General features: G+C 53.2%; 1 protein-coding gene across 3 annotated transcripts in view; it reads left to right on the top strand.

The window, feature by feature from the left end:
• Positions 1-12,782, top strand: part of zeb1b (zinc finger E-box binding homeobox 1b) — a 48,043-nt gene extending 35,261 nt beyond the window's left edge. For 2 of the 3 annotated variants that reach the window (XM_078792525.1, XM_058060055.2), the window contains exons 2-8: positions 1,897-2,040; positions 5,888-6,049; positions 6,633-6,835; positions 7,105-7,210; positions 7,516-9,245; positions 9,756-9,945; positions 10,118-12,782. In XM_078792525.1, coding sequence (XP_078648651.1) covers positions 5,950-6,049; positions 6,633-6,835; positions 7,105-7,210; positions 7,516-9,245; positions 9,756-9,945; positions 10,118-10,641 — 2,853 coding nt within the window. In that variant the 5' untranslated portion in view covers positions 1,897-2,040; positions 5,888-5,949 and the 3' untranslated portion in view covers positions 10,642-12,782. The remainder of the gene's footprint in view (positions 1-1,896; positions 2,041-5,887; positions 6,050-6,632; positions 6,836-7,104; positions 7,211-7,515; positions 9,246-9,755; positions 9,946-10,117) is intronic. The other variant, XM_058060056.2, reaches the window with a different exon arrangement.
• The last annotated feature ends 5,116 nt before the right edge of the window (positions 12,783-17,898 follow it).

Genomic DNA, 17,898 nt, shown 5'->3' with positions numbered 1-17,898 from the left:
GAGAGCGCCTGCCCCCGCCCCTGCCCCCCCTCCCCATACCGAGTGGAAATACACACACAACTTCATCCGTGTTAGCATAAGCTAAGTAGCAGAACATCTAGTACTGCATATCACCACAACAGCCAACGGAAGCCGGCCTTTAGCTTCCCCCAGCGAGGCAGCGCTACACTTGGATGCTTTGAGAAAGGCAAGAAGATCAAAGCTTTCTTCACACGCTTGCTACAGGAAATGATGATGATGATGCTGTGCTGATCACCCGCTCACACGCAGTCCCGGTGTGAGGCCTTCATCAACAAGAAGCACCAGATCTATTTGTGGTCTTGTAAATGTATCTGTGGCGGGCTAAATCTACAATACTTGTGTTGGTCTAAATGTATCTGTGGCGGTCCAAGTCTCCATCAGATGTCAGGGTCCAGGGTATGAACGTGGAGAAGGAGGCTACGCTACCAAGTATCAGAATCTGCACAGCTGTGGCCAAACTGCGGCCCGGTGACCATTTGTGGCCGGTGGATGTTATTTCCAGCGGCCCACGGCATGTTGTAAAAAAGGCAAAAGCAGAAAAATCCAAGTATTTTTGAATAAAAGAAGGCATGGGAAGAAAGCAGGAAGTGGAGGCCTCCAGCAGATGTCAGGGCGCAGGGTCATTTCCTGGCAAAGAAGCTTGAGTCAGGCCAGGCGTTGCTACAAAGCATGAAGAGGATCTTCTCGTGGGTGGTTGGGGGTGGGGGGGGTGCAGGTAATTGGGATATCTGTACTGCAGTCATGTCTGGTGGAGGTTATTTAGCCGCCATTGATCGCGGCGCATTAGCAAAATCAATGGAATGTTTGAGCCCAGGAGTAATGTGTGATCTGCGGCCAGAGGTCACGGACTAGCCACGCACGCCGTGCTTTCACGCTTTCTTCTCCTGAAGGTAAAAGTCGGCGTGGAGGAGCGGGCGGGGCGCGTCGCCTCCTCCACCTGGCCATGAGTCGTCTGTGGCGTGCGTAGGAGCGGTCCTGCTGTCGTGCGTTAGCATGCTAGCGCTAATAAAGGCAGCTGTCCAAACAGCCGGCCTGCTCGGCCAGAAGGGTCTACCAGGCTTTGTTCATGCTAGGTGCGACATTGCTTGTTGGAACACACGCACACGCGCTCGCCTCGCAAGACTGCCAACCATTTGCCGCCCCCGCCCCCGCGCAGGGACACCAAACACCTCCCACCAAAGCTTTCTTCCTCTCACCCCCACCCTGCGTGTTTTTCCACAGTGTAAAACGCTGCTGCTGCTGCTCATTGATTTCCTCTCCTCGGCCTGATAGTTGATCATTTAGCGGTGATGGAGCGAGCGGAGCTGGAATTGCTTACCTGAGTATCTGGTGTCCGGCCACCGATGGTCACTGCCCCACAGCCCGGCATTGGTTCCAAAGTTGGCCAATTTGGAACAGCTGGCCCACTTGGCATATTTGGCCGTGGCGCACCGGAACGAAGAGCGGCAAACACCAGGAGGTTGAAAATACAAGTCAACTTTCTCTTCATGTCACTAACAAGACTGAGCCGCCCGGGGGAGGGGCCGCAGCAGCGCCCCCTGATAACAGCCATGCGTGCTGTCATGTGGGGGGCACCACAGGTCTCTTCTGGTGATTTGTTGCCAGGTGCTTTTAGAAAAAGAGTATCTATTAGTTGGTAAATGTGGCAACCATGACTCTTCCTCCATCACCTGTTTGTTTATAACTTGTAAACATAGCGTAGCTACGTATGTAAGCTAGTAGCATGTATTTGTAGCGCTTCCACACGTTTTTGCAGTCGCACTTTTGGTCCTTTAACATTCATTTGCTACGTTTGGGAATGACGGCGCCGTTAAAGCAGTCGGACTTTTCCCAAACGACATGGTCACACGGTCTTCCTGTCCCCCCCCCCCACAGTGATCGGCTACAACAATGCGGTGGAGGCCGGCACAGACTCGGACGACGAGGACAAGTTGCACATCGTGGAGGAGGAGGGCAGCCTGGCGGACTGCGACAGCACCCCGCCAGACGAAGAGCACCCCGGGGAGCCCTGGGACCGAGGTGAGACCAGCTGCACCGTCGTGGGCTGCGTGATCGCACCATCCTGGCCGCCATCCGCCTGGCAACATGTTAGCCAGTGTGGACGTGTGGAAAGGCGTCCTTGGGTGGGTTCTTCTTTTATGACTCAACCAACTGCTTGTCTTCACTTTTGGATTGGATTCCTTTTGTACTGCTTGTCATGCATGCAGTACACGCAGTACACGCAGTACACGCAGTACACGCTGCAGCTTTCCAAGTGAGACAGGAAGCGTGATAGTAAAGCGAGACAATGCCAGCAGTGAGAGACCTTCAAGCACAGGAAAGTCCAGCACAGAGCAGCTTGACACTGGTGGGCATTGTCACATGCTGTCCACCCGCTTGGGGGTGACGTCAGAGCAGGCTTGCCCCCAAAGGAAGGACAGATGTCCCCCCGCCCCCCAATAACAATGATGAGGGTGTTTGAAGCTTGGTGAAGAGAATAGGAAGATCTAGATTCAAGCAAATGTCCCATGTGAAACTATGGAAGTCTGGAAGTAGAACGTGTTCCGGACTATGCATGTGGACGGAATACGTGAAGCCAGTAATGGCACGGCTTCACGTCGAATGTGGCGGTCCACATGTATCGGTGGCGGGCCGCCAGAAATATGTCTGTCCGGGAACCACAGGCTGACATTTAGCAGGGGGGGGTGTGTTGGACTCTGTGCCAGCGTGCGTGGTAATGGGGTCTCTCTATCTCACGTGCGCCACGTTTCCCTCCGACGCCAACATCAGGCAGCATCTTTTGCTCCGGCTGATGAAATTCCAGGAAAGCTGCCGTCCTTAAAGCAAACATCTCCTCTTCTTTTTTGTTGCTTCAGGATCCTGCTGGTTTTCACTCCTCAGCGCAGCCTTGAAACGTGTCAGCCACCCACTAATCTTCTCCTCGGTGTAACCCAGTTTGCTTCGTTCTCGCGGGGCCGTGGCACTGCTACGTGTTTTTATTTTACAATCCCTGCCGTCTTTTCCCTCGCTGTTGTGAATCATTCCTCTCCATTATATAGCATCACGGCCCCTCGCTAGCTGGCATTACTCATTCCCTCCTTCCACGCTGCTGTGCTGGAGATGCATTCAAGTGCAGCTGGAGATCAGGCTGACTAATTCAGGGGAGGAAAAGGTAGAGCGAGTGTCAGCCATGGAGGGTTCTCTCTTTCGGAGAGCATGATTCCACCTCAGAGAACCACCATGGTGGATCAGAGAGGCTTCTCCACGTTGATGCATGATCATTCATCTAGGCTGACACGGCCATGGCATGGCGTGACGTAGCCATGTCGTCTCATGCAGGCGTTCCTGCATGCGTGATGTCGTGGTGGGACGTAAAGGCGAGCCCCCCCCCCCTCTGCAACAGGAAGGCAACAATCTCCTGAGAGCTGACGAAACAGGCCGGCAACAGGCCAGCCAATGGAGAGCCACGTCCTGGGGCATCATGATGAGTCTTGGATTCATCAGGACGTAGACTGGAGAATCTACATCCAGAACCTAGAATCTAGGTCTAGAACGTAGGATGATACAGGAGGTCCTCTATGACTTGTACTCCACTGGACCTTCTGCCTTCATGTGAGGGAAACGAAGGGAATTGATCCAGCAGCTTGGTGTCATCTAGTCATAGTCCTGTAGGTGGCGACAAGGTGTCATCTAGTCATAGTCCTGTAGGTGGCGACAAGGTGTCATCTAGTCATAGTCCTGTAGGTGGCGACAAGGTGTCATCTAGTCATAGTCCTGTAGGTGGCGACAAGGTGTCATCTAGTCATAGTCCTGTAGGTGGCGACAAGGTGTCATCTAGTCATAGTCCTGTAGGTGGCGACAACACGCCTAGTTAAGTCGTGCGGTGTCGCCTTGTTGCGAGCGAGTCGTGTGAGCGAGTCGTGCGTCGTGGCCAAGTTAAGCGGTGCGGCGTGGCCAAGTTAAGCGGTGCGGCGTGGCCAAGTTAAGTCGTGCGGTGTCGCCTAGTTGCGAGTGAGTCGTGCGAGTGAGTCGTACGAGCGAGTCGTGCGGCGTGGCCAAGTTAAGCGGTGCGGCGTGGCCAAGTTAAGCGGTGCGGCGTGGCCAAGTTAAGCGGTGCGGCGTGGCCAAGTTAAGTCGTGCGGTGTCGCCAAGTTAAGTCGTGCGGTGTCGCCTAGTTGCGAGCGAGTCGTGCGAGCGAGTCGTGCGGCGTGGCCAAGTTAAGTGGTGCGGCGTGGCCAAGTTAAGTCGTGCGCCGTGGCCAAGTTAAGCGGTGCGGCGTGGCCAAGTTAAGTCGTGCGGTCTCGCCTAGTTGCGAGTGAGTCGTGTGAGCGAGTCGTGCGGCGTGGCCAAGTTAAGCGGTGCGGCGTGGCCAAGTTAAGTCGTGCGGCGTGGCCAAGTTAAGTCGTGCGGCGTGGCCAAGTTAAGTCGTGCGGTGTCGCCTAGTTGCGAGTGAGTCGTGCGAGCGAGTCGTGCGCCGTGGCCAAGTTAAGCGGTGCGGCGTGGCCAAGTTAAGCGGTGCGGCGTGGCCAAGTTAAGCGGTGCGGCGTGGCCAAGTTAAGCGGTGCGGCGTGGCCAAGTTAAGTCGTGCGGTCTCGCCTAGTTGCGAGTGAGTCGTGCGAGTGAGTCGTGTGAGCGAGTCGTGCGGCGTGGCCAAGTTAAGCGGTGCGGCGTGGCCAAGTTATGCGGTGCGGCGTGGCCAAGTTAAGTCGTGCGGTGTCGCCTAGTTGCGAGTGAGTCGTGCGAGCGAGTCGTGCGGCGTGGCCAAGTTCAGCGGTACGGCGTGGCCAAGTTCAGCGGTGCGGCGTGGCCAAGTTCAGCGGTGCGGCGTGGCCAAGTTCAGCGGTGCGGCGTGGCCAAGTTAAGCGGTGCGGCGTGGCCAAGTTAAGCGGTGCGGCGTGGCCAAGTTCAGCGGTGCGGCGTGGCCCCTCCAAGCTCCGTGGGCATGAAAAGGCAAGCCAGCATGTTTGTAGTAGATAGTTTTGTGCTGCAGTGCATTTCCATTTCTGTGTCAGCACATAAACGGGCCGCGTCACGTCAGGGGAGGCGGCCTTGATAACGCGGAGCCGCCCCAGCGTGGCCGCCAAGCCCCCCCGGCCTTGCTCCCCGCTCGGCATAGAGGAGCCAAAACAAGAGCTCATCGTACCTTTTCCCCCGCACCCCCTGCTGGGACAGCACTTCACACACAAGCGCAACATTTTGGGAGCCTGGAGGTGTGTGTGTGTGTGGGGGGGGGGGGTGGATTCAGCAGCAACACACAACATCCATGCAGGTTTATCCACTTTCTTTTTTTAGCACAGAAGGTCCATGCGGTGGAGCTGCAGACGTGCAACAAGAACCATGTGGACCAAGATGGAAACCACCAGGGTAGACAGGAGACGAATAAGACATGACATGAAAAATACTACCTTTAAAATGTACATCAACATCTACACTAGCTTTTCTCATGTTGTTGTGTTGTTGGGCTTTTGCAGATGTTGTTCGTGACGTCCATGACTGTCATCATGTCAAGAATAACGAATAAAGAATAATAAGGATAGTTTTTGGAGAGATTAGAGCTGTTGAAGCAGTGCAACTATGCTCACTGACGAAGAAGAAGGAAAACTGTAGTGGAGGTGATGGGATGGGATGGGATGGATGGGATGGGATGGGATGGACTGTACGTACACACTGAGCTTGTGTCTAGTCTTCACTTCCTGGGGGTAATGCCTGGTGGGGGGTGGGAGGTGCCGCGCTCCTAATAACCCGGCAACAAATCAGCGCTGGCTCGTATTGTTCGATGGCTTTGTTGTGGCGCACCATGAGATATGAGAATATGAAATATGAGAAGAAGAAGAAGCAGCAAGAGGAAGTTCTATTGGCGTCTAAGCAGCGTGTGTTTGCTTTCTAGTGAAGGAAGATTGCGCATCAGACGGCGAGGACGATGCCAGCACAGACGCCCTGGTGGAGGAGATGCTTCAGCAAGGCGACACGGCCGTCATTTACCCCGAGGCCCCGGAGGACGAGCTGCAACGCCACGGCACTCCCGACGCCAGCGTTCACGATGAAAACGGTACGCCGCCATCATGCTTTCATACCGCGATGCTCTTTCTTTTATTCTTACGGCGCTTGGGTCCAAGTCCACACGGGCACATCATCGCCCACACTGACCACCTGTACCTGTGACCACGCGGGGGGGGGGTCAGCAACACCTGAACAAATTTGTAAGGTCAGTGCGAGCTGACTCACTGCTACCTGCGAGATAAGGTGTGGATATTCCCAGCCCCAGGCCCTCACCTGTTCCGCAGGGAAACTTAATCCATGACCTGTTAAGTAATGTTTCACCTGTGTGGGAGTTGGACCAGCGCCAGCTTCAACAGGCTGATGGAGATCACTCCTACTTCTCCTGCTCCTACTATCAATGTGGGGGTGTAGTGGGAATGGTAGCGTACGGCACCAGCGCCCGCCAGTGAATGGTGGAAAAATGTCTTTTTCATACGTGGCTGGCTCCGCCCACCCTTCCTACTTGGGATCCGTGTCCACGAGTGTTGGAATGAAAGATTGGGAAGGTGACAAAGTCATCAAGTGGGCGGTGCTTACCCGTTGGCCTGCCAGCGCCATGTCATGACAGACCTGTTGTCCTTGATCGCGTCCAGGAACGCCCGACTCCTTCTCGCAGCTGCTCACCTGTCCCTACTGCGCACGCGGCTACAAGCGCTACAGCTCCCTGAAGGAGCACATCAAGTACCGGCACGAGAAGACGGAGGAGTGCTTCAGCTGCCCCGAGTGCAGCTACACCTTTGCACATCGCGCACAACTGGAGAGACACATGACGGCCCACAAGCCGGGAAGGGATCAGGTAACGCTAACTGCTATCTGCTGACCTTCCCAAGATGAATAAATCTTTGCATCTTTGGTTATGATTAGGATATGTCGTCATGATGTGTTGGATGTTTCTCTGGAATAAGGATAAGGATAATGAATAGAAAGGTCATCCTGAAGGAGATGGGCTCTACGGTCATCCCCAACATGATACATGAACTTTTGCCCTGGATGGATTGATGACATGAATTAGTGGCGGTTGAAAGGTCGTGTAGTAGTGAAAGTTTGTTTCGCCTGCTCCAACAGCGCCACATCACGCAGACGGGAGGCAATCGCAAGTTCAAGTGCACCGAATGCGGCAAAGCCTTTAAGTACAAGCACCATCTGAAGGAGCACCTACGCATCCACAGCGGTGAGTGGACCGACCTCAGTCGCCATGGCAGTGTGTGTGTGTGTGTGTGTGTCTATAATTGGCCATAATTGTGCGTCATGTTTTTAGTGCAGGCTGCACGTGGTTAATGTGCCATAACCGTTCCTCTTAGCATGATGGCCGAGCAATTAAAGACGGGCATTTCCCAACTCCGTCATCACAGCGTCAGCCAAACGCATGAGTTTTTCCGTGGTGGCGCTCGGAGCCTCGCTCGCCGCCTCGCTCGCCGCCTCGCCCGCCGCTTGACACCCACTGACGTTTGCCTTCTCCCGTCTTTGTCCGTGCAGGGGAGAAACCCTACGAGTGCTCCAACTGCAAGAAGCGCTTCTCCCACTCGGGCTCGTACAGCTCGCACATCAGCAGCAAGAAGTGCATCAGTCTCATCTCGGTCAACGGCAGACCGCGTCTGAGCAACAGCAAAGGCCAGGCCCAGGCTCCGCCCCCCATCCTTCCCACCTCGCCGTCCGTCCTCCGCGCCCAAATCCGCGAGAAGCTGGAACACAGCAAGCCGCTGCAGGAGCAGCTGCCCCTCAACCAGATCAAGAGCGAGCCGCCCGACTACGAGTACAAGGCGGCGGTGATGACGTCCCCCGCCGTGGCTGCCGTGAACGGCGGGATGTACAACGGGGGGGCCGGCGCCCCCCTGCAAGGCACCGTGCAGGCCGTGGTCCTGCCCACCGTGGGGCTGATGTCTCCCATCAGCATCAACATCGCCGACCTGCAGAACGCCCTCAAAGTGGCCGTGGACGGAAACGTGATTCGCCAGGTCCTGGAGAGCAACGCCAAAGGCCAGCCGGGTCAGGCCGGCCTGGGGCTAACCACTGGAACCATCCACCCTTCCCAGCAGCAGCTCATCTCGGCCATCAGCTTGCCCATCGTGGGTCAGGATGGGAATGCCAAAATCATCATCAACTACAACTTGGAGCCCAACCAGGGCCAGCTCACAGCCCAAAACCTGAAGAAGGAGTCTGAGCCGTTCTCCGGTCAGCCGAGCACCGAGGCCTTCAAGTGTCAGAAGCTCCCTGAAGATCTGACCTTCAAGGGCGTGAGGGCCGCTGAAATGAAAGAAGAGGATAAAACCACTAAGACTTGTCTCCTATGCGACAGCTGTCCCGCCGGAGACGTGGCGCTGGAGGCGCTCCATGCCCTCAAGCACTGCAAGAAGGAGGCGCTCAGGCTGAATGGAGGCGAGTCTGCCGTCGCTGCCCTGCTGTCAGAGGGGGGCTTTTGCGACCAGCCCAAGAACCTCCTGTCCCTGCTGAAGGCCTACTTTGCCCTCAACGCCGAGCCCACCAAGGACGAGCTGGCCAAGATCTCCGACTCGGTCAGCCTGCCCGTCCACGTGGTCAAAAGGTGGTTTGACAAAATGCAGGAGGGTCAGATATCGCTCGGCGCACCGACGCCTCCTTCAGAGGAAGACGAAGCCTATGATACCGGCCGTGTGGTGTCTCCGGTCCAGGGGAAAGGTCTGAACTCGGCGAGTCCTTCTGCGACTCGTGACAGTCCCACTGAAGCTTCCCCGGCGGAGCTCAACGGCCCCCACGGCGCCCCGGCCTCCCCTTTGCCACTAAGCCTGAAAGGCCTTGAAGACCGGCCCCCTCAGATCCTTGACGCGCCCCTGGACCTGTCGCTGCCAAAGCCCGACAAGGAGGAAACGGAGACCGCGGTTGTCAAAGCCGGCACCCACCCCCCCCTTTTCTCTGTCCGCACCAATCAGGAGGAACCTCTGAACTTAACTTGCACAAAGAAAGACGCATCGCCACTCTCATCCTTGGGCGCCAGCCCTGTTGCACTGTACGCCGGCCCCCCGAGTGCCAACCCCCTCAATATCGTGACCGCTCAGCTCCCCGCCCTGGTGGCCATCGCCGACCAGAGCCGTATGCAATGTCTGAGGGCCCTGACCGCCGCCAACAAGCAGACCATCCTCATCCCTCAGCTGGCGTATACCTACACCACTGGCGCCGGCAGTCCCGCCGGGGCCGACGCCCACGAGACCATCCACCTCAACGGTATCAAGGTCAGTATCACATGGGCCTCCGGGCTGGGTGTGGCTTAATCATCTTTCCGATCTCGGAGGTTGGACGCGCTCTGCTAGCATATTTTAGCAGGTCACACGTTGTTCACCCAAGGAAGGTTCATCCCATTTTCCAGCATGAAGTTTTTCCAGGGAAGTCCAGGTAGACGTGATGATATGTGGTGTCTGTAATGTTGCCTGAGACACACAAGCACCAGACACACAGATACTGGAACACACTCCAAGCTAAAACGTGCTTTCTGTCTGCCCTCATCTAGCTGGAGGTCTTTGAGTCCTCTTTCTGTCTTGTGTTGTGGTCATGTCTACTAAAACACTCCCATGGTCGAGCTGAACTTTCACATTGGAGCACGTCACATGATACAGGCGGCACAGCTGACTATAGGGGTGTTATTTTAAGCCGAGAGGGCTCTAATAAATGTTAAAGATGGTGCATTCAGGTGCATTCACATTCTGCTTTTCCTTTGGTGATGTGTCCCTTTCACGCCATCCCAGGAAGAGAAGCAGGACGCCGGCTCGGAGGGCATGGAGGTCATGGAGGGCACGGAGGAGCACAACGACTCGGACTCGGGCCCTCTGAGGAAGAAGATGAAGAAGACGGAGGGCGGCTTGTACGCCTGCGACCTCTGTGACAAGATCTTCCAGAAGAGCAGCTCGCTGCTCAGACACAAATACGAACACACAGGTACGGGGGGGGGGGGGGGGCAGGGGCACCACAATATACAATATACAATACACAATATCTTTAGGATTTCTAGCTAGGTTTAGCAATATCTTTGTGACTTGAGTCGGCGTGTTCCGTGCATCGCCGGGTCGTGATGGGCCGTGAGCTAATCATGTTGTGTTTTTGCGGACAGGGAAGCGACCACACGAGTGCAGCATCTGCACCAAGGCGTTCAAACACAAGCACCACCTCATCGAACACATGCGCCTCCACTCGGGGGAGAAGCCCTACCAGTGCGACAAGTGCGGGAAACGCTTCTCCCACTCGGGCTCCTACTCGCAGCACATGAACCACCGCTACTCCTACTGCAAGAAGGAGTCTCCCAGCCAAGGGCGGGGCCGAGACAGTCCCGAGGGGGACATCCCGGGCCCGCCGCCGGACTCCCGCCTGGTGGCCTTCCAGGTGGACTCGGACGAGCGAGGGAGCAGCGCGAGGGAGGACGAAGAAAGCGAGGAGTTTGAGGAGGAGTTTGAGGAGGAGGAGGAGGACGGGGCGGTCGACGTGAAGGACATCCAGGTGGTGCAGGTGGGGGAGGAAGACGAGGCGGAGAACACGGGAGACGCGGAGGAGGAAGACGGGAGACGGGAGGAGACGGAGGTGACGGGAGGCGCCGCGGGAGAAAGAAAGACGTGCGAAGACGAGGACGAAGGAGACTAAAGGAGGGGCGGACCCCGACGCGTAGAAACCCAGGTGTGCCTGAAAAACGCTTTTCCGCAGGAAAGGCGTGTGTACAAAGGAGAAGGCGAGGAGGAAGGAAGGAAAGTTTATTTTCTGACTAAAAGGCTTTGTTTTTATCAGTGTTACTAATTTGACCACTCTTGTTTGAACCCGGACGCTGAAGACGCTTTTATTGCCAAGCCACCCAAGCAGTATTGATGAACAAATGATGAACAAATGATGAACAAGTGATGAACAAACCATGAAGAAAAGATGAAGAAATGCACTAGAAGAATCCAACTTTTCTACCCTTCAGTATTGTTCTTCTCTGCTGCGCTGGTGTCGATTGGCAGCCTTAGGAATCAAAACATCGGAGAGATGACGGGTCTTTGCAGCCATTTCCTCTTTGCCTTTGACATTTCAGGACGGATGCTCATTGGCTAGCTTGCTGTTTAGCTGATTAGCATGAGGAAGGAACCAAAATCAGAAAACACTTTTATTCTCTTCTCTCTCAAACTATTTTCTCTACTCGGAATTTGAAACTTTTTACAGTTTTTTCTCGCATTTTACACTTTTATTCATGCAATGTTGCTTTTCTGTGGCAGGAAGAGTTTTATTGTAACAATGGAAGGAAAGTAGTGACATATTTGCTTAGCATGCACGTGCTTGGCCAGGGAAGGTACTTTGGTGGGACCTTACTGGCTGGCGCTTCAACCGATGGAGTCTTCGTTCATGAACAAATCATAAACTCGCACATGCACACGCACGCACACACACCGCAGCGACACATTCAATAGCAAAAAGCATCCAAAATAAAGAGGAAGGCTAGGCGGCACAGCCATCCTTCTTCCGCTTATCTGAGGTCGGGGGTCGCGGGGGAAGCAGCCTAAGCACCTGATCCCGAGGAGTTCTCAGGCCAGGGTCCTGGGTCTTCCCCGAGGCCTCCTACCGAGGCAGCACCCACAAGGCAGATCTACAGGTCCCCGTGGGAGGTGGAAGCAGGAACATGCATGGACCCCAAAAGCTGCACACAAAATGCTTGTGAACTCATGAATGGCCGCTCCAAGGCCGGCATGACCAACTTTACAAAATAAAAGCACCCAACAGAATAGGAATAAAGCAGACCACTTCTAGCGCTCCCGACCCAAGCCTGCGGTCTCCATCGTATCGTCATGACGATGATGATGTGTGGCTCTCATCACAGCTTGACGGTGTGTTCGAGGTCGCTGTGTGGCTTTTCTCCAAAGCGGCCGATAGAGCGAATGGGCATCTTCCACAAATGTCAAAGAATTAGATTTTTATTCTTCTATAGAGGAACCCCCCCCCCTCCCCCCGGCCCCCGCCTTCCGAGCCTTATGCAAAAAAGGAGAGAAAAAGTGCCATTGAATATAGCTGTGCAGCGCTAGCAGCCAGGATCCCAGGTCAGCCAGTCACCAGTAGAATCTAGTAGAGCATATTCTATGCTGGACTTAACGTTGTACGTACGACTCTTGGAAGGTGGTTGTGTTGCTTTTTACACAATCAGTCATGTGTCTTCAGGTAACAACACAACCTGTCAGTGTTATCTTGTATTGCTCTCTTCCTGTGTGTGTGTGCGCGCGCGCGTGTGTGTACTGTATGTTATGCATCAGTTGCAGTATTACCCCCACCCCCCAAAAGAGATGGGTATGTCTGTTAGGTCATCGACAACTTTTCTATTTATGTGTCTTATTTTTTACATTTCTTGATGCTTTATTTATTTCATGGTGTAGTGTACAAGACTGTAGTTTGTATTAATACGATAATATATTTTAGTATGGGGAAAAGATTTTTCTAAACAAAAGCACCCATGCAAGCGTGACAATTAGGAAGCTGTGACTTGTTTGCATCCACCCTCACCTTGCTGGAGTTTCCCGTGTAGGAAGAAGCCACTGAAGCAACCTGATGTCTGCTCATGAAATAACATGTTAAGCATGAATGTGTCGTATTCCAGGTCAGCCCTAACCACCCAAAGACAGGAGGAGAGTCCATTCCTTTTCTTTCCGCGTCCTTGCCAAGACCACGCCCACTTTTATATCTTAACACCGTTAGCTCTTTCTTTGCCTTTTTCTTGTTTTTTTATGCCCCCCCCCCCATCTCACAATAAAAGACACCAAATACCAGCCTCTGCCTTTGTGGTGATGTCACTGCTAGTCTGACCTTTTACGGAAGTGTCACACCGTCTGTGGAAAAAGGTTTTCCCATGGAAATTGTCGCCATCATAAAAATATTGTCAAATGATTCAAAGCCTTTTTAGGTCGACCGGAAAACAAAAGTTGAGGAAAAGCAAATTTGGGAACATTGAAAGGACAAGAGTGAAAACACTTAAGCAGCAAGAGGATGTCGTCCATCAAAGACCTTCCGCCTAGCCTGAAGCTAACGTTAGCCAGCGTTAAGTATATCTGGACATGGAGACCACAATGTATGTTTGTTGTTTGGTGTTACAGAGAAAAGATTCCCACCGCAAACAGTGACACCTTCTCTAAAATAGACCATTTTTGAAGTTAACTCCTGTCTATAAGATGAGAGGAATGAACTTGTAGAAAGGCGCTTTATGAAAGTATGTACATTGACTATTCATTTACAGCAGCCTTGACCCATCCAAGATGGCGGCGACGTTGACGTATCGCAGTAGTGGACAAACCCACTGTACGCCCATAAAGTGACTTCCTGTCGTTTCTGCTTTCACACGTGGTGGCTGGATCTACTTTCTGTTGGCTGAACACCATTTTTAGCGACTTTTCAATCATAAGAGCTCAGATTTATTCAGAGCACAGCCATCCACACGCACACGTTTATGATGTGGAATTATCACTTTTATCACGATAAAATATTTGATGTAGCTTTGTAGTGTTAACGGGTTACGACATAGTTCACCCCGGAACTATTAACGTAGAGTGTGTTTCTACCCGGAGTGGTGCGTCAAGTTGGAAGTTTCTTCCCGCCCAGTTGGCCCTTCGTTCGACGCCCCGCCCCCCCCCGACTCGTAACTCAGGTGTGTACACATATGTTACAAGTTGTATTATTTTGTTCACTTACGACATAAAACGTTGACTCTCACCAAGGAATAGCGTTTTTTGCCGGCCGTGTGAGTTGATGTAAAGTTGATTTAAATTGACTGTCGTTGTTAGGAGGCCACAGAGAATCAGTACCGTGAATGATTTCAGCTTTGTACGCCGGAAGTGCTTCCTGCCCAGGCAATGACGCCCTGCTCAGGCTGTTGCTGTTCTCCAGGTACAGGTAAGCTCATTCAGGACTATTTTATCTTTAGCGGCAGGGATAGATTTTTATAAAATGCAAATAATAATTAGGGCTAAATTGACCAATGTGTAAGTATAAAATAATACCAGCCATGACGTGATGGATGGCGGAACCAAAAAGGAATCCTATTGTAGCGTTGTGTATATTGTGTTGTATTGTTGTGGCAGATGTTGTGTATTGTTGTTCCAAGCTGCACTTCCATGTGTAAGCTGTAGAGGGCAGTCGGGTTCAGTATGCTGGTTGGAGCAAGTGTTTGGAGGAAGTAGGCTAGAATAAGAGATGGAGGAAGTGTCGGCGTGCAGGACAGGAAGTGCTGCTGTTACAATAAGTGGCCAACTGGATACAGCCAGCCTGACCTGTAGTATCATTGCATCATCAACGTGTGACAGGCTGCTCTGTGTCGCTCTGTCCCCGCCCCCGACTGCTGACCACCAGTCACTCATTGGCTGACCGGGCATGCATTGCGTGTCACCAAGAAACGCAGCTTTCTGATTGGATATTTTAAGTGTTCCCCAATAACCCAATTATTCGTGCTGTTCCGAATACCGTATAGGGGTTGGGCTCCATCCCCAGTAGCAACTAAGCGGTGATGATATTATGGGCTGATACGGGCCGGTGGTCCTGGCTGGTCCAGCAACATTTGAAAGCACCACAAGAGGCCATCCCGGCTCCTGCTATTCCAATGCTGAGACCCGAAGATGCAATTCCAAGCCGGTGTTGCTTTCAACGCTTGGGATGGTTTTCTTCCCGGTAGTGTCCCTGTTAGCACTCCAAGGTCAAACCTATTGATCCGGATTTGGTTACCAGTGGGGGTCAAAACCCCCTCCCCCACTCCCAGCCTGTTTGCCAGCATGAATTAGTAATGGAATTGAGCCAAAAAATCTATAGTCTTTGAGAAGTGGAAAATGATACAATAGTGGGTGGTCATATTTGATGGGGGGGGGGCTGCATGTCAGCAGCCAAAAACCACAAGTCAGGCAAGTGGTATTCATTTCCAAATCATTTTACAAATATTTAAGGCTCAACAGGCTGAATAGGCGTCTGCTATGTTAAGCTAACACATCAACACCTATTCAGCTAACATTCAGCTACACCATAGCATCACCAGCATAACTGGGAGGCTGAATAGGCGTCTGCTATGTTAAGCTAACACATCAACACCTTCAGCTAACATTCAGCTACACCATAGCATCACCAGCATAACTGGGAGGCTGAATAGGCGTCTGCTATGTTAAGCTAACACATCAACACCTTCAGCTAACATTCAGCTACACCATAGCATCACCAGCATACCTGGTCTAAGCAGGTTCACCAAACTCCTGATCTCATCACTGCTGTTGTCCCAAGCCTAGAGCGCCCTCTGGTGGCTAGCCATGCTAATGTCCAGTCACGCTTCATGTGGCTAAGAAGGAAGATATGAAAATGGAAAGACTGTAGTGTATGTTATATTTGGAAATATAAGTCAGACCTTTTCTTTCATAAAAGTACGAAAGGAAAGAGAGACGTCACCCCAAAGAGGATCTGGTCATCCAGTCCCGCCCAAAGCCAACATGGCCGTTCATGGTGGCAAAGGTCGGCGTGTGTAGCCTGCCGCTGCGTGTCCAGGATGAGAGCGGTCCGTGGAGATATTGCCGTCTCTTCTGCTGGCCTCAGCATTTCAAAGGAAAATTGAACGGAGGAAATGGAGCACTCTCGCCAATGATGGCGCAGATGAAGGATCGCCGCTGCTGGGACTCTGACACCGAGCCAAGCCCAGGAGAACCGCGCTCCCCGGGGAAATTTACCCAAGAGCCGGGGGGGCTGGGGGGAGGCATCGCAGACACTTGTAGTCATGTTCATTCTAGACATTCACCGTGTACCTCCCAAAGCTATCATGCTACATGCTAGCATGCTACACAAAGCTGTTCCCTTGCTAGACGCTGATGTCAGTGCAGTGGGAACTAAAGTGGGAACTAACTTTCCTTTTCTTTGGCGCACGGTCGCTTGGGAGACGTAACCTAGTGCAACAAGACAACTCGTATTACATAAGTGAGGCTGGTATCCTTCCGCCCAGCATGAGACACGCTCTACATTCTGCTAGCGTATCCTTCCACCAGAGCGCTGGGACCAGTTCCAGTTCTCCCGTGGAAAAGGACCACTTTCATTCATTTATGGGAGTGGAACCTACGACCACCTGTTCTTACAGGACACGCTCTAATGTGGTGTAGTATGTACACGGGGTGTGTGTGTGTTTGTGTGTGTGTGTGTGTGTGTGTGTGCAGGTAGGAGCGGGCCTCCCACACTGCTGGGAAGACTTGGAACAGCTTTCATTCCTGACTGGAATAACAAGGAGCTGAAAAGAATTCAATTAAATAGTCCCCTCTTTGAAAAGCTACCGCCCACCTGCCTGCACACACACACACACACACACACACACACACACATACACACTCCTCCCACCAAAATGCTTGCCATTGCCCCCCCCCACATGATCATTTGTGTGTGAGTTGCCCCTCCCCCTTCCACTCTTCCATCATCGGCTGCAGGTCATGTGATAACCCCACCAAGTGTCCTTACGCTGCTCAGGTCTGCCCCTCCCACCCGGCAGACCCGACACGCGGTGGCGATGTAGCGCATGGCGAGCGTGATGTGAGGATGAGGCGGTGTGTACGCGTAGATTGCTACTTCCTGCTTGATGGTGGAAGCCATGCTGGTCTTCTCCTCGAGTGTGCAGCTTGTGGCAGATGTTGGCGTCGTCTTCTCCAGCCGCCATGTTGTCTTTTAGTGCCAGTGATGGAATGGAGTCATGAGGTGGCCAGCATGTCCACGTCCATCCACGAGTGGAAGCTCTAAGAAGACCCTGAAGAAGTGGGGGCGTGTCCTCCTCGTCTTTCCATGGACACACCAGAGGTCTCCATCAGCACCCCTGACCTTGTCACGGCCAGTCACCCCCCCCCCCCCCCCCCCCCCAGAAGAATGAAGTCAGCAATTTGTTAGCATGAAGATGCTAAGTGTCTTTACTTCTTCTGCCATGAAAGATCTGAGAAGAAGACAGAGAAATGAAAGGAGGGGCTGGCATTGTCGTGTGGAAAACCACAACCAAGAGAAGATGAGAAGGGGGGGGGGGGGGGGATGGAGGGTTGAGGCCATTTGCCCTGCAGGAGGTCATCCTGAGCACACAGGCGGTCTTCCCAGCCTGATGGATTCAGCTCCATGTTGGTGTTCCGGTCGGGATAAGGAAGGAGGAAAGCATCTCCTGGAGACGGCTGATGGCATATTTGATGATGTTCTTCTCCCCTGGTAGACGAGCAGGCCCGCAGCAGAAGGTGGGAGGCGGTTAGCAGGATGCGTGGGTGCCCTCCTGGCTGGCCTCCATCCTCCGTCCTTTTCCTGGCGCTCTGGGGGCAGCAACCAGGGAGAAGGCGGGAGCTGGCGCTGAGACGCCCGGGGAGAGATTAGCGCTGACAGCACAACAAAGAAGAACCGTGCCAGCGGGCCTCCGAGCTCCTTCTGCAAATTCCCACGTAATGTACGCTTTACGGCGCCAAGGAGGATCAACATAATATCATCCACCCACTTTACCGCATCGCGTCCAACAGTCGCATGCGGCCTCATTACCTGCCGTCCTGGCACGCCCCTAATCCCATCAGCTCACGTGGGACACGCCGCAGTCCACCTTCTCCAACCACCGCACCGCCTGCACCCTCATACCCCCTTTCTACTGCTAAGGCTAGCATAAAGGTCAGCATGGGAGGTGGAAACTGGAGTGTCCAAGAAGGAGAATAACGCCAATCATCTAAACGGAAGTCTGATTCCACGTGAAGGACAGGTGTCTCCCCAGCTCCCCCCAAGAGGAAAGGAAGTAGAGGTGACCTTGAAAGGAAGCTTGAAGGCATGGAGCGCTTCATCACCATGCAAAGATGGCAGGATGTGGAATCTTTCATGCGCCGTAATGGCCCCCCCACTCCACTCCTATGTATGTCTTAAATGGACATAGTA

Source organism: Doryrhamphus excisus, linkage group LG7 (assembly GCF_037039965.1).
Source record: "Doryrhamphus excisus strain RoL-2023G ecotype Guam linkage group LG7, RoL_Dexc_Guam_v1.1, whole genome shotgun sequence".
NCBI lineage: Eukaryota > Metazoa > Chordata > Actinopteri > Syngnathiformes > Syngnathidae > Doryrhamphus > Doryrhamphus excisus.
This window is presented reverse-complemented; position numbering and strand designations above follow the sequence as displayed.